The 12,379-nt window shown below is 40.8% G+C and overlaps 1 protein-coding gene across 6 annotated transcripts in view; it reads left to right on the top strand.

Moving 5' to 3' along the window:
• jing (AE binding protein 2 jing) overlaps window positions 1–12,379 on the top strand; it is a 40,179-nt gene extending 27,800 nt beyond the window's left edge. For all 6 annotated transcript variants that reach the window (XM_066298214.1, XM_066298216.1, XM_066298220.1 and 3 more), the window contains 7 exons: window positions 1,998–3,208; window positions 4,305–4,452; window positions 4,655–4,799; window positions 4,856–5,041; window positions 5,495–5,639; window positions 6,540–6,735; window positions 6,789–12,379. In XM_066298214.1, the coding sequence (XP_066154311.1) occupies window positions 1,998–3,208; window positions 4,305–4,452; window positions 4,655–4,799; window positions 4,856–5,041; window positions 5,495–5,639; window positions 6,540–6,735; window positions 6,789–6,954 (2,197 nt within the window). In that variant the 3' untranslated portion in view covers window positions 6,955–12,379. The remainder of the gene's footprint in view (window positions 1–1,997; window positions 3,209–4,304; window positions 4,453–4,654; window positions 4,800–4,855; window positions 5,042–5,494; window positions 5,640–6,539; window positions 6,736–6,788) is intronic.

Here is a 12,379-nt window from a genome sequence, read left to right on the forward strand (position 1 = left end):
ACAAACCAGGGGAAACATATGCTGAATTCTTGGGTTCCTTGTTTGGAACCTAGATCAAAACCAGTTATTAATCTAGGAATAAATAATGATTGAGCTGCCATTTTCCGCTACTGTTCAACGTTCTGAGGGCTTCTAAAGTATCAGATTTATGGCTCAATTATGCTAACGCTACGGGTTGTGACAAGATCAATTAAAATATCCACGCAAGAAATTGTTTTCATTACCATTTGAAAAGAATCTCTGAGTAATTCTAGAATCGATCATTTTATCGCGTAAGTGAGAGGGAAATCTCAGAAGGGGGGTGTGTGGAATTTCGACGAAACAATTATTATCCTGAAGTTTTCGACTTAGGGGCGCATTAATAGGTAAAAAAGTGCACATCAAAGTTTCTATTTTAAGCCAAACGTGCTTAAATGTTTATTTACTATTTATTTATAAGCGCTCACCATCTAAGCAATTTAGTAAAGTGTGACAACCTGGCATAGACCATTTCAAGGGTGGCCATCATAGTCTTCTCTTGGTCGCATTCACGTGATAGCAAAGCTTATCAAGCATAGTATTGTGACAAATGAATATCGCAATGTTGCCATTTTCCGAGCAATATCGTATCTTACTTGAGTTTCTTCTTTGTAATCGGGGGCTTATTGTGTGTTACGATAATTGACACCCTATAGATTTGTATCGAAGGGGTGAATGCGTACAGTTTTAAGGATACGAAGGGGATCAGAATTTGTGTACGATTCCAAATGTGACGTCGCTCATAGCGACAAAAATGGCCACGGAAGTGAAGTGATTTAAATTTTTTATATCTTTTTAACAATTAAAGGATTTTTAAAAGATTTAGAATTCGTTAGAATTCTCGAAAAGTGGCAACTTTGCATTCGCGATTTACCGCCGGCCAGCAGTCATGCATGCATTGTGCCAAGAGAGCATCGCGCGTGAAACGTCACTCACGAAGACCTGAATGGCGATAAAACGGGAATGAATTATTCTTCTTTTTAAAATTCACTCGAAAATGATTGGCGAATTGTTGAAAAAAAGTTCTATCCTTGTCGCACTCATGTGACAGATTAGTATCAGTCAAGCTGCTGTGACAAGTGGACTTCGCGGCGTTGCCATTGTGAGTTCCTAAATAGCCAGTTACTTAATCGAAAGACGCATACCACATTTGAACGGAGAATCCCCGATAATGTCGAATATTTTTCAAATGAAGAGAACGCTTATGACGTCTGCTGTGTACTTCTCCTCCCAGCAAAAATTCATCCGATTTCATTTTGGATTTACCCAAAAACCACACAAATCGCAAGTCCGCTTACGTTCGATCCTCATTAGTTTCCGAGATACATTTTAATAATTATTCGCCTGATTGCAATTCGAATCGATAATAGAGTTGATGTCGAAATAATCGGTTTTTAAAATACCGCCAACGCATCGTCTGGCAACCCCGCAGGGCTGCGTAGATGCCGCATATCCTGTTGGACGCGAATCGAACCATCAGCAAAACAAAGAGGGTGGTGAGAGCGAAACTGAAAGGGCGACACACTGAGGCACGTGCCCCTTTCAAGGCGAAAGTAGGGCATACAACCTATCCCCCTTTGCAACACTGTAACCGATGAGGGAGATGTCCCTTACTGTTAAAAACTAGTCAAGTTTTTCTTTTCCCGGCTGAGAGATTTGCTACAGCAGCATTAATTTGAAACTCCTAGCTTCCCGATCCCTTGAAATGTTAATAGAAACACGTGGATATTAACATTTAATAGAGGCAATTATGTTCCCCCGGACGTAGGTACTAAATATTCAAAATCCTCCGGACACGAACAGAGTGGTGTCACAAAACTTCGGCCTGCAGGGCGATTTACATAAGTGCTCATTGAGATACGCATCTTGCAATTTACATAATTTAAAATTAATAGGGGAAAAGGCGTTAAATGACCAAACGAAAATCCCTTTGCTACTACTTGTAAGACAAAATACTAATAAGTTCATGTTATTTCTAGTGGCGTAGCAGTTCTGAGCTGTACCGACTGCAGTGGTAGCAGTACCGCATCCAGCGACATCACCGACCCTGGATCTCCCTTCAGCACCGCCTCCAACCACTCTGAGGACTCCGGAGCGCCCCACCACCACCCCAAGATGCCACCAGCCCAGTCTGCCCACCACTCGCCTTGGCCATGGACCCCCGAAGAAGGATCTCCGATAAAACGCCCGCTGAACGAAAAAACCGTCTTTACGAAACGTCTGAAAGAGAATGAGGAATCCGTCAAAAAGCAGCTATACCTGAACACGTCTCCTCCGAAGAAGCTTCAAGTCTCTAGGGCTGGGGACTCCAGCCACATCCACAACAACAACAACTATAAACTTAACAAGAAACTCGAGGCTTTGCCCAGAATGCAACAAGGGAAAATCACTGAATACTTCAAGACTCAAGGGAAGAACGGCCTGAGAAAGGAGCTCTTGAAGCTGAAGAATGCCCCAGGGAAAGTAGCTATCATTAGTCAAATTAGTAGTACTGCCAAGCAGGGCTGGCGAGCTAACGCCGCTGCCAAGAAAATGGAGTTTGCTAAAACCAGAAAGCTGTCAACCACAGTCCCTAGAAAGATTCTACCAGCCCCCAGTAAAATACAAGAGCCAATCCCTGCGAGCACGGCCATCCCCAACATCCACCCTTTCACTCCAACAATGACTCTAACCGCAGTGAGCTTCCCCCCCAACTTAACGTATCTCCACACCAAAACTCCTAAACCTCCGGACAACATCTTCGTCCCCCAATTCATCACCAACGAGAAAGTCAGCATCATCAACCGCAACCCCTGTCTCAACGTCATTCAACCAGTACAAAAGCTCGCCACCCTAAACAACTTCAACTGTGTCAAACTCAACGCAACGGTAGTGCCTATCGTCAACTTAAATGCCTTACCCCCGAGGTTAAACCGAGGGTTAAACGGAAATGGGAATATCACTTTAAGTGTGGATACGGCCGTACCTACCGTCTTACCTGCGAGGCCTAAGGGACCGGAAAGTAGCAGTTGCTATTCGGCCCCTACGTTGGGGAAATACAACAATGTCAAGCCGGAAATAATCATGAATGGGGGGCAACAGAATCGCACTGAAAGCACGAGGAGTGAGGAGCCCTACAGGACTGAGGAGTGCAAGACGCATCACGTGGAACAACCTCAAAAGCCGCCCGACGAGAAGCGTTGGGATGAAGGTGAGGCCAGAAAAAAAATTGCATTTTTGCGGTTGAATTGCGCTGTTTAGCATATCAAATAAATAATCGTAGAATTTATGATTCCAAAAACAGTTCGTACTTAGGTGCAGGACCGGCCTGAGCTAGTTTGGCGCCCTGGACAAAAATTTTTAATCGTCCCTAAATCAAAAAAAAAAAAAAACCGCCAACCAGGACAGTCCGCCGTTTTGTTTTTTCGGAAATATTGAGAAAAAGCTGCGCGGTGCGAGACTTTTTTCGAGTTGCAGAGAGTGAACGGAAACTTTGATGATTCGCATTTCTATCGAAACGTCTAGCTTTGGAATTTTCAGAGTTTACGCAAAAGTAGGGACAATGAATATGAAGCGAGTAATAAAATTATAAAATGGAAATTTGCAAGCGATTTCCATTTCGTTATTTTATTACTTACTTTATATTCATGGTACCCACTTCTGCGTAAACGCTAAAAATTCCAAACTTAAACTGAAATGTTCTCCTTGAGTATTATAATGCAATTATCCAGAAATGTACAGTTAAGTAAAACTGTTGTTGGTTTAGCAGAATTAGACTCGTATATCCAGTTCGTCCGTGTTTATTCATAAAGTTAATACCAATAGCCAGAGGCGTAGCTTGGTTTTTCTCATTGACGACACACGCCTCAAATTCCGGAAATTATGCGTTTTTCCCCTATGCGAGCGTCCCTCCACGATTTCCAATATGGCGGGGCGTTGGAAGTGTACCATACCTGCCTGCGTTGTAATAAGAAGTGAATCTGGACAACCTCGTGAAACTGTCCGAAATGTCGGAAATCGTTAGGATTATGAGGGAGAGGCGTAAAGTTTTCTAGCTACAGTTCAAAATGCGCGAAAGCATCTAAGCTTAAAGGAGCTTATGAAAAAGCTTTGAGAAAAAAATAAACAGTAAGTGCTCTGCCAGGACGTTGCTTTGCTTATCCAATTCATTCGGGCGAATTTCTATGGCCCCATTCGCCTTCTTTATGGAGACATTTTGCGACGATTTCACCACGGTTTTATCACTTATTCGGAAACCACGCGAATTGCCATTTTATATTTTTCTATGCAATTCGTCGATTTCTCAGGAAACCAAACCCGAATATTCAAGTCCCCCTCGCCTACCGACTCAGACAGCGGAATATCAAGTCGTGGAAGTCTCGAGATCAGCGTGGAAAAGCAAATCGCCGAAGAACCGAAAAAGTCTCCCATTTTGTCGCAACCAAAGACAATCAGGTAAGCTCCTCGACCCACAGAGTAAATGGTAAATTTTACCGGGTTTGATACAGTTGCCTAATTCCTATATCGACGTTAACGAACTTCTTTGAAGTCAAACGAGAACAGTCTGTGGTCGTCGTTATGGTTATCCGGTTTTAACTGAACAAATACTCTTTACGTCGGATGGGTTCAATAATAATCGTTCTAATGTCTTGCAAAGGTTTCCTGCGGTTAAGCACCAAAAGCAGAAGGAAGAAGGCAGGGACCTGGGCAAAAGTCCGCCACAGTCCAACGATGGTAGATGCCGATGGGATGATTGCGTGGCGCAATTTGATACCAGCGGGGCCTTATTAGAACATCTTCAGGTTAGATCTCAGACTCATAAAACCACTGGAACAAGGAGATTACTCGTGCGTTCCAGGTTAAACATGTGATATCTCAATCTCAAGCCAATCAAGAACAATATGTCTGCCTTTGGAGAGGGTGCAAAGTGCATGGGAGACGGTCGTGCTCCATTTCCTGGCTTGAAAGGCACGTGTTAGCACATGCTGGGACCAAACCTTTCAGGTGCATTGTGGATGGCTGTGGGCAGAGGTTTAACTCGCAGGTAAGCGATCCGGTTTTTCCACGTATACCTTCCTGGATCCGTCCAGGATCGATGTAGGGCCAGCACCACCGCACATAGTTGGCCACATCTCGTTCGGTTTCTGAGATGCAGAGTCAAGTTAATGACCATTTTTGTGATTTGCGACTGCGTGCACGAGCACGAATTTAAGGCAGTTCGAAATTTCTTAACTGGAAATCCCATCGGAATTGAAAACGAGGCAAAACGACTCGGGTTGAGTCCAGATCGCTCAGATGCGTCTTCAGTAACGATACAGTTGAGAAGTTTCGCTTCGAAAGTATGGAACTCTGTATTTGGGAAATTAAACGATTATGGGTATATGTTTAGATATAAGAGCTTCTTTCGTGTTTCGACTCGCGGATTATGCCCTTAAACTTACGCCGTATGTTTAGGAGAGATCCTGTAGACTCCTTCTACAACACTGATAATTTCTAGTTGATGCTGGAACGGCATGTCAACAACCACTTCAATAGCGATGGAACCCAAAACACTAACGCTAAGAAATCGGTCGAGAACGGCCCTGTGAAGCTATTCAAAAGGAACGGTCGGGTAATTAGGTTTCGAAGACAACCTTGGTCAGGTAAAATTTCTTTTTACGTTTTTGTGTCTTTAACCTTTCTTCTAGTAAGCCTCCGGTGGAATTTTAAAGTTTTAACTAGGGACCCAGATCTGAGTTTTTCATAAAAGAGATTTTCGATATCAGATTCCTTTAACAAACACAATAAGAGGCTTTAGATCCCGGTTAAATTGTCAATATAGCAACAATTTATGACAGGCTTTGAGGGTCGTAATTGCGCGTCTGATGCTTCACTACTGAACTATACATAATTACCTAAAAGTGAACTAATAACGTGAAATAGGGGGAAGACGGAGGATGTACTGTTAGTTTCGTTAAGCAGATTTATAGTTACCTAAATACAATCCACTTCAGTTGTTTTATTCCTGATTTTACGCACTTTCCGTAGTCTTTCCAATTCGGTTCATTGATTATATCGTTCACTGTGAGATTGGGTGAATAATCAAACTAGAAAGTCATTCTTCTTGGTGCAGTGCAAGCCAGTGTGGTCATACTCCATTAATCTTTCTGAATAATAGATACTACTAGATACTAGCTAAAACTGACTTGCGGCAATTTTCACTAGAGGCATGGTTCTGACCAAACGAGAGGAGAAATGTGCGCGAGTGCAGATGAACATACCACAGAGTCCGACCAGTAGAATTTTGGACGCGCCACTGCTCGTGGTGCTGCAGGCCTGCCGTTCCCAAATTTGCGAAAAACATACCGTTTTTTGGTGTGGTTTTAACACCATCAGAAGGACCACGTTCTTTCCGTTTTACCTTCCGCGTCTGGTAACCTTAAACTCAATTTCTCAATCCTGGCGACGATGCAGCTTCTATTTTCCCGAATGATATAATCAAAGACTGAATTGCAAGACTGCCGGTTTACACAACTCCTGCTAAGAATGTGCTACTTTTTTAGCGCGCATGTTCGACTTTATCGATTCGGGAATAATGGAAGGGCTACAGCACCGATTACTTTGTATGACGCAAGCCAGGACCTTGGGGCAAGACGGGGTGGCAGGCGACGTGGTCAATCTGCAGGGTCATATTTTAGCCCGTAGGACCGATTCGAAGGGAAGGAAAGAAGTGCTGGTACGATGGCACCCTGCCGATGTGTAAGTGTCAATTTACTGGTTAACGTGAGAGATTTCAGGGGGTTTTTCTTTAGTGTTCCGGATGAGTGGGTTGCTGAGAAAGAGTACAAACCGACCAAGGGCCTGCCGATTCCCTCTTTGTCAGTAAAGTCGCGCGAAGCCCTGAGCCCAGTTCTGTTTCGTTGTGGTCAGCGACGGACTGGCCAGAAGCACCGCAGGAAGCCTCTGAAAACGACGTGATACTAATTTAGGTTTAAGCCGTTTCTGTAAATAGTATTTTCCCGTCACTCAAATAAATGGAATTTTGCTTAACCCAAGTAAAATTCCAGGTATTAGTAAACGCCTTTGAGCTAAATAGCTGCCGTGGTCTCTTTTGACCATAGTGATCTACTTTAAATGGTCATTTTTTTTAGCATGTTAGTGGCAGCAGTTTGTCTGAGAATCAAAACCAAAAACACTATTGTTTTATTTATTATAAAAACTCGAGGCTTATTACGTTTATTTATTACTATGAACAAGTTACTCAAGACTGTTTTACTTTAAGGTTATTTAGGCGAAAAAAGTATTTAAATTAAGGGGGATAAATTTCGTTAAGACTGCCAAACTTAAGTTTGAACTTTCGAGGGGGGCTGCTGTCACTAACCGGGGGTACTTAAAGATTGTAGTCATCACGCAAAGGTTAGGTCGAATTCCAGGAATTTTCGTAAATTTGCGTGATGAAGAACGTAATCTGGTAGATTTGAAAGGTGTTACAGAGATGCGATATTGTGATTGTTGCTTTAGACAAGAGAGGAATCGCGTAACTTCATAGATGAGGTCGAAATTTTCCTTCGCCTTCACGAAACTTACGTCAAAATATCAAGCCAAGGGGGAGCAAGAGCTATTTATTTACAGGGTGATTGATCGTAATGTTTTTGTTTACGTTTCTAAGGAGGGTTGTTTATTGCGAAAGCTGCAGTGGTTTGTTCAAACATTAGCAGTTTATACAGGGCAACCAAAAATAAGTAGTACAATTAAATTAGCCAAATTTTCTTACATGGATTTATTATTGATTCTAAGGGTACGCCAGTGTGCAGTACAGCAAGTTGTGATTTTGCTCCATAGTTAATTTCTTACGTGTTCCCTTAAAGCTCGTTTCGACTAACTCTTGAATGAAATTGTTTCATAATTTAAGTAATTGGATAAGAAAGCCTTGAAAGCAGGCACGACATGTACAACAGAATGCGCAATCTTTATTAAAATCATCGCCCAAACTTTGTCTAATAAAAGTTTCAGCTCTAATCATCTTACTATACTGTCTGATCTATTCTCTTTACCGGCTTCACCACTTCCGCCAGTTTAATGTTCATCATTTTTTTTTTTTTTTTAGTTAACATCAATTATGTATTTTTCCAATCCTGAAGTGGCCACGTACTTTGCACCAGCAGAGTTTACACTGAAACAACTATTACCGCTTAAAGTTTCCAAGCCACAACCGTCATATTCACGATATTTTCCCTGATACTTCTTCGGTTTGTAAAATTTCCTCGGCCAGATTTCCCTCTTGGCGGTGATATTTTGAGCGTAAGACGAACGTTGTTCCTTTCCTTGCGATAGTGGACAAACGAAATGTGAATAGTACATCTTTGAACTGTAAAATGTGAAATTTTTCACAGTCTAGGCTGTATTATGTATAGTGTAAGTAAGGCATAAGTTAGGGTAATGAGTGAGTTACAAGGCCGGATCGGTTTTGGAAATGACTCTGATCATTTAAGCAACCAGTTTAGCCGCCACTGCCATTAATGCGGTTTCCGAGTTTACGAAACCTCCTAAGTAGGTAAATATTGTTCTTATAAGTAGGTTCGTTAATTTTTTTTAATTTAGTTAAAACAATTATGTGTTCGCAATAAAACCGAAACTTAACGTTAGGTCAATATGTAGGTGTAAAGTGTGTTCATATAGAAGCGGGGGATTTTTCCACGCGGGATACTTTATACGACTAATTTTCGTTTCTTAAGGCGCAAAATGCGGCCTCGGAACCGCAACAAAAGAGAGAGGGATCTTCACCGAAACCGCCATTAAAAAATTTAAAAACAAGTCCCGAATTCGGACCTGTCTCCGCGGGATGGTGCCCAACGTGTATACCTTGGGAACCTTCATTTCGCAGGTCATGTCGCTTCTGTTGCGATTCTCGGGCCCCTAATTAGAGTGAATTAACAGTGTAATTAATATAATTTTACTAACAGATATCAGCATATTAGGATCTCTCTCGGCTTAAGTGCAACCAAATACGCACATCTCCCCTCTCCTATTTTAATATGTTTTAGTAGTCGGCAGTGTGGGATAGATGTTTCTGTTTGCATTGACAAAACGCGTCCTGCATCTCCCCAATACCTTGATCGATCATCAAGATGTTGAATTAATTGTTTCTCTCTTACTTTACTAACACTGCCATTTGAACTGCCAACAAGCGACCTACGATCAAATTAGGTGTACAAGAATGTTATCGAAAGGCGTTTTGGGTTGTGTGTGCCATTGTATGCTTCTACATTACCTACACTTTTGTGGCTGTTTTAGTCCTATCTGCCACTAACTGTGCGTTTCTCCTTAATGCTTTAATAGCGAATTTTTTTTTTAATGCTTTAATAGCGGCAAATTTTCAACTTGATCTCAAACCAAGTGTTCTAATTTAGAGGTAAAAATTCAAAATCCGGAATTTAGTTCGGTGAGTACGGTTAATTTAGGTCTTTTATAATTGAAGAAGGTACTTAATCAAAACTTTAGCATCATCATCGAAAAGCATTCAATTCACCTAAGTTATTTGCTCATTACATTACACAGACTGATTGTTTTTCAGGCCCAAAAACTGCGGGATTCTTTGGCGTTTTAGGGTGTAAACAAACTAATATAGGTATTTGGTAAAGTTAGTTCTCAGAAAGTACAAAAAAGCATCGTCAACCGTATGTCTAAAGTTTTGGAATTTCAAGTGCATAATACTGTAAATATCGTCATAGTACTTAATTTCTTGAAGCCCAGTTGTGTCTCGGTCAAAATCGAAATTACCAGAAGAAATATTTTATAAACAAGAATATTCTTTTACGTGACGTTTAGTAACCAATACAAAACTAAAGACTGTTCAAGAAAAAATATCGTAAAACATTAGTGAAATTTTATACTAGTTGCATTTTGTATAAAGTATATTTGTGTTCATTTATGCATTTACCCTCTCTGCAGCTGAGAAAAACTTAGCTGCAGACATGGTTTTATTAATAATGAAACCCATTGGAGATTGTTTAAAAGATCGAGCTGGATTTTCATGTAGTTTCCTTAACGCAAGCCGCAAGACGTAGCCGTAAGATTCTGCGTTGTACATGTCGGAATAATATTGGAAACATTCTCCATAGTTAATAAGTGTTGATTCGTCAACAAAACATCGAGAGACAAACTAGCGAAACTACTACTACTCGATGTCACCACCGTCCTATATCTTGACTGCCTACTGCCCATTTTCTCTCCTTGTCCGCCCTTTTGGGTTCTGTGGAGGTATCCCAGTCCAAAGGGGGGTTCCCCGATGCTTGGCCGTCTAGTATCGGAGGTAGTAGTAACGTCGTTCGACAATGCCGCATCCCAAAAATAGGTCTGTCAGTTTGCTTGTCATTATCTTATCGGTAACTCTAACGTGATAATAATAAATCTTGCGACCTTCTAAATCCCCGACATATACTATATCCGGTATACAGGGCGATTTAGATGTACGGGATCAATCTTCTGAGGACTATTCAGTGCGACAATAGCAGACATTTGAGTTTCAGTACGTTTCATTTTAGTTTGTTTCAACAAAATAACACTACAGTAATCGTTCGAATGCCTTCTATAATTCCGCTGAATAATCCCTAAAAGTCCCATATTTCTGAATCGCCCAGTGTTTTGAAACATTTTTCGAGTTCAGAGGTTGTGGTCCCCAAACGTTTTTTTCCCCCGACATTTTCGCGTTCAGATCAGTGATGGACGTCACTAGAGACGTTGAGCAAAGTGATTTCGCACAACTGGTGAGGTCGATGTCGAATTTCGTCCCATAATGCCAACTCATAACCGTGAGACTGAGCGCCCGCGACAATATCGTTAACAACCCGTTCCTGGTCCCCTCTAAGCTCCGGGTCTCACGAACTCCTTATCATGAGATTGAAACGCGTCTTTCAACTGATAAAGTTGATATTTCCAACTAACGAATCTTTTCTTTCTCGCGAACGTCTTTTTCAACATGCTCAGGAGCAACTCCGATTTTCGCGACGCGTTTCAAATGCGCCACAAAGTCATTCAGCCTGCCTCACCCGTCGTAAAGCAAGTTCCGACTTGTCGCAGTAAAACGTGATCGAACCGGTCGTGAAAGCTGTCCGAGTTTAATTATACAATGTGTCGAAAAACATTGGAAACACGCAAAGGTTTCTTTAAAAATTCATTCTTGTCACAGCTCGGGTCAGAAGATTTGCTTTGAAAGATCCGTTTTGGTGCCTCTGGCGTGTTTGACACCTTACAGAACTATAAGATCGTGAGATTTTTTTTCTAATTATGATAAAGCACGCGAAGTATAAAAGTCGTTGTATAAAGTAACTTGATGCATGGCAAAAGTGAGTTTGGAACGTAGTTGGTTACAGATTTACATCATGAATATAGGCGGGTGGTAATTTGTTGTGAGTCGCTGTGTTCGCAATTCCACTTTTCTATGCGTTCCCTTGAGAAACAAGGGATGTAGTTTTTTTTTTTTTTTAAACAATGGAAAAGTTAATCTTCTGACGTACTCCCGGATCTCGCCGTGGGTGAGTTATTTTGGGGGAAATTGCGGTCGTCTGCAGGCATTTTGGAGATCTTGGTGCTAATGGCACGACCGTTTCTTACATGTTAACGTTACGTCTTACGTCTTCCGGTAACGAAGCCGCAAATCCAGCCCTGCTTGAGAATTTAACTTGAATGTTAAATAGAGGTTTAGGAAATATATGTACTGGTGGCACGTTACAAAACCCTTTTTGTAAAGTGCTTCATGCTGGATTTGTTCGAAGTAAATAAGTGTTAGTGGATGAATAGAGAGTATTTAAAGAAATGTAAATTTTCGCATTGTATAATTTACCTTCTTGGTGTATACCTTTCATACTATACAAATGGATAGCCGTTATATTATTGTAATGTATCAGCTTTAAGTTTAGAGCACGACAAATTTCATTCTTTGAGAATTACATATTATATGAAATGCAATGGACCGTAGATAGAGATGATTATTGTAGTGATATTGTTTGAAAGAAAATATATATTATGCCCTGTCAGTGGAATACGAAACAATTTCCAATCCTGTACATATTTTATTTACCCCTAAGTAGTTTTAATTTTAATGTCGATTTTACTGGAAAATTATAAAATTACGCTGTTTTTTTTTATTTTATTCGTTTAGAATAAAACAAATCCTACCTCACTGATTATAATAAATATAGGCTTTTGATAGGTTTATTTGTTCTTCAAACTTACCCTTTAACAACAGTGTCTGTACGAATCTTAAGACTGTTTGCAGTGAGGTTTTTTTTAGTTTCTACTATAAGTTCGAACGCCTGGCTGCATTTTTATTGTGATTCGGCAGAATGATTAAGGTTATTTTATTTGTATTTAAATTTATTAAATAAATTTGTGTAAATAATAA

The sequence above is a fragment of the Euwallacea fornicatus genome, chromosome 30, assembly GCF_040115645.1.
Source record: "Euwallacea fornicatus isolate EFF26 chromosome 30, ASM4011564v1, whole genome shotgun sequence".
Classification (NCBI taxonomy): domain Eukaryota; kingdom Metazoa; phylum Arthropoda; class Insecta; order Coleoptera; family Curculionidae; genus Euwallacea; species Euwallacea fornicatus.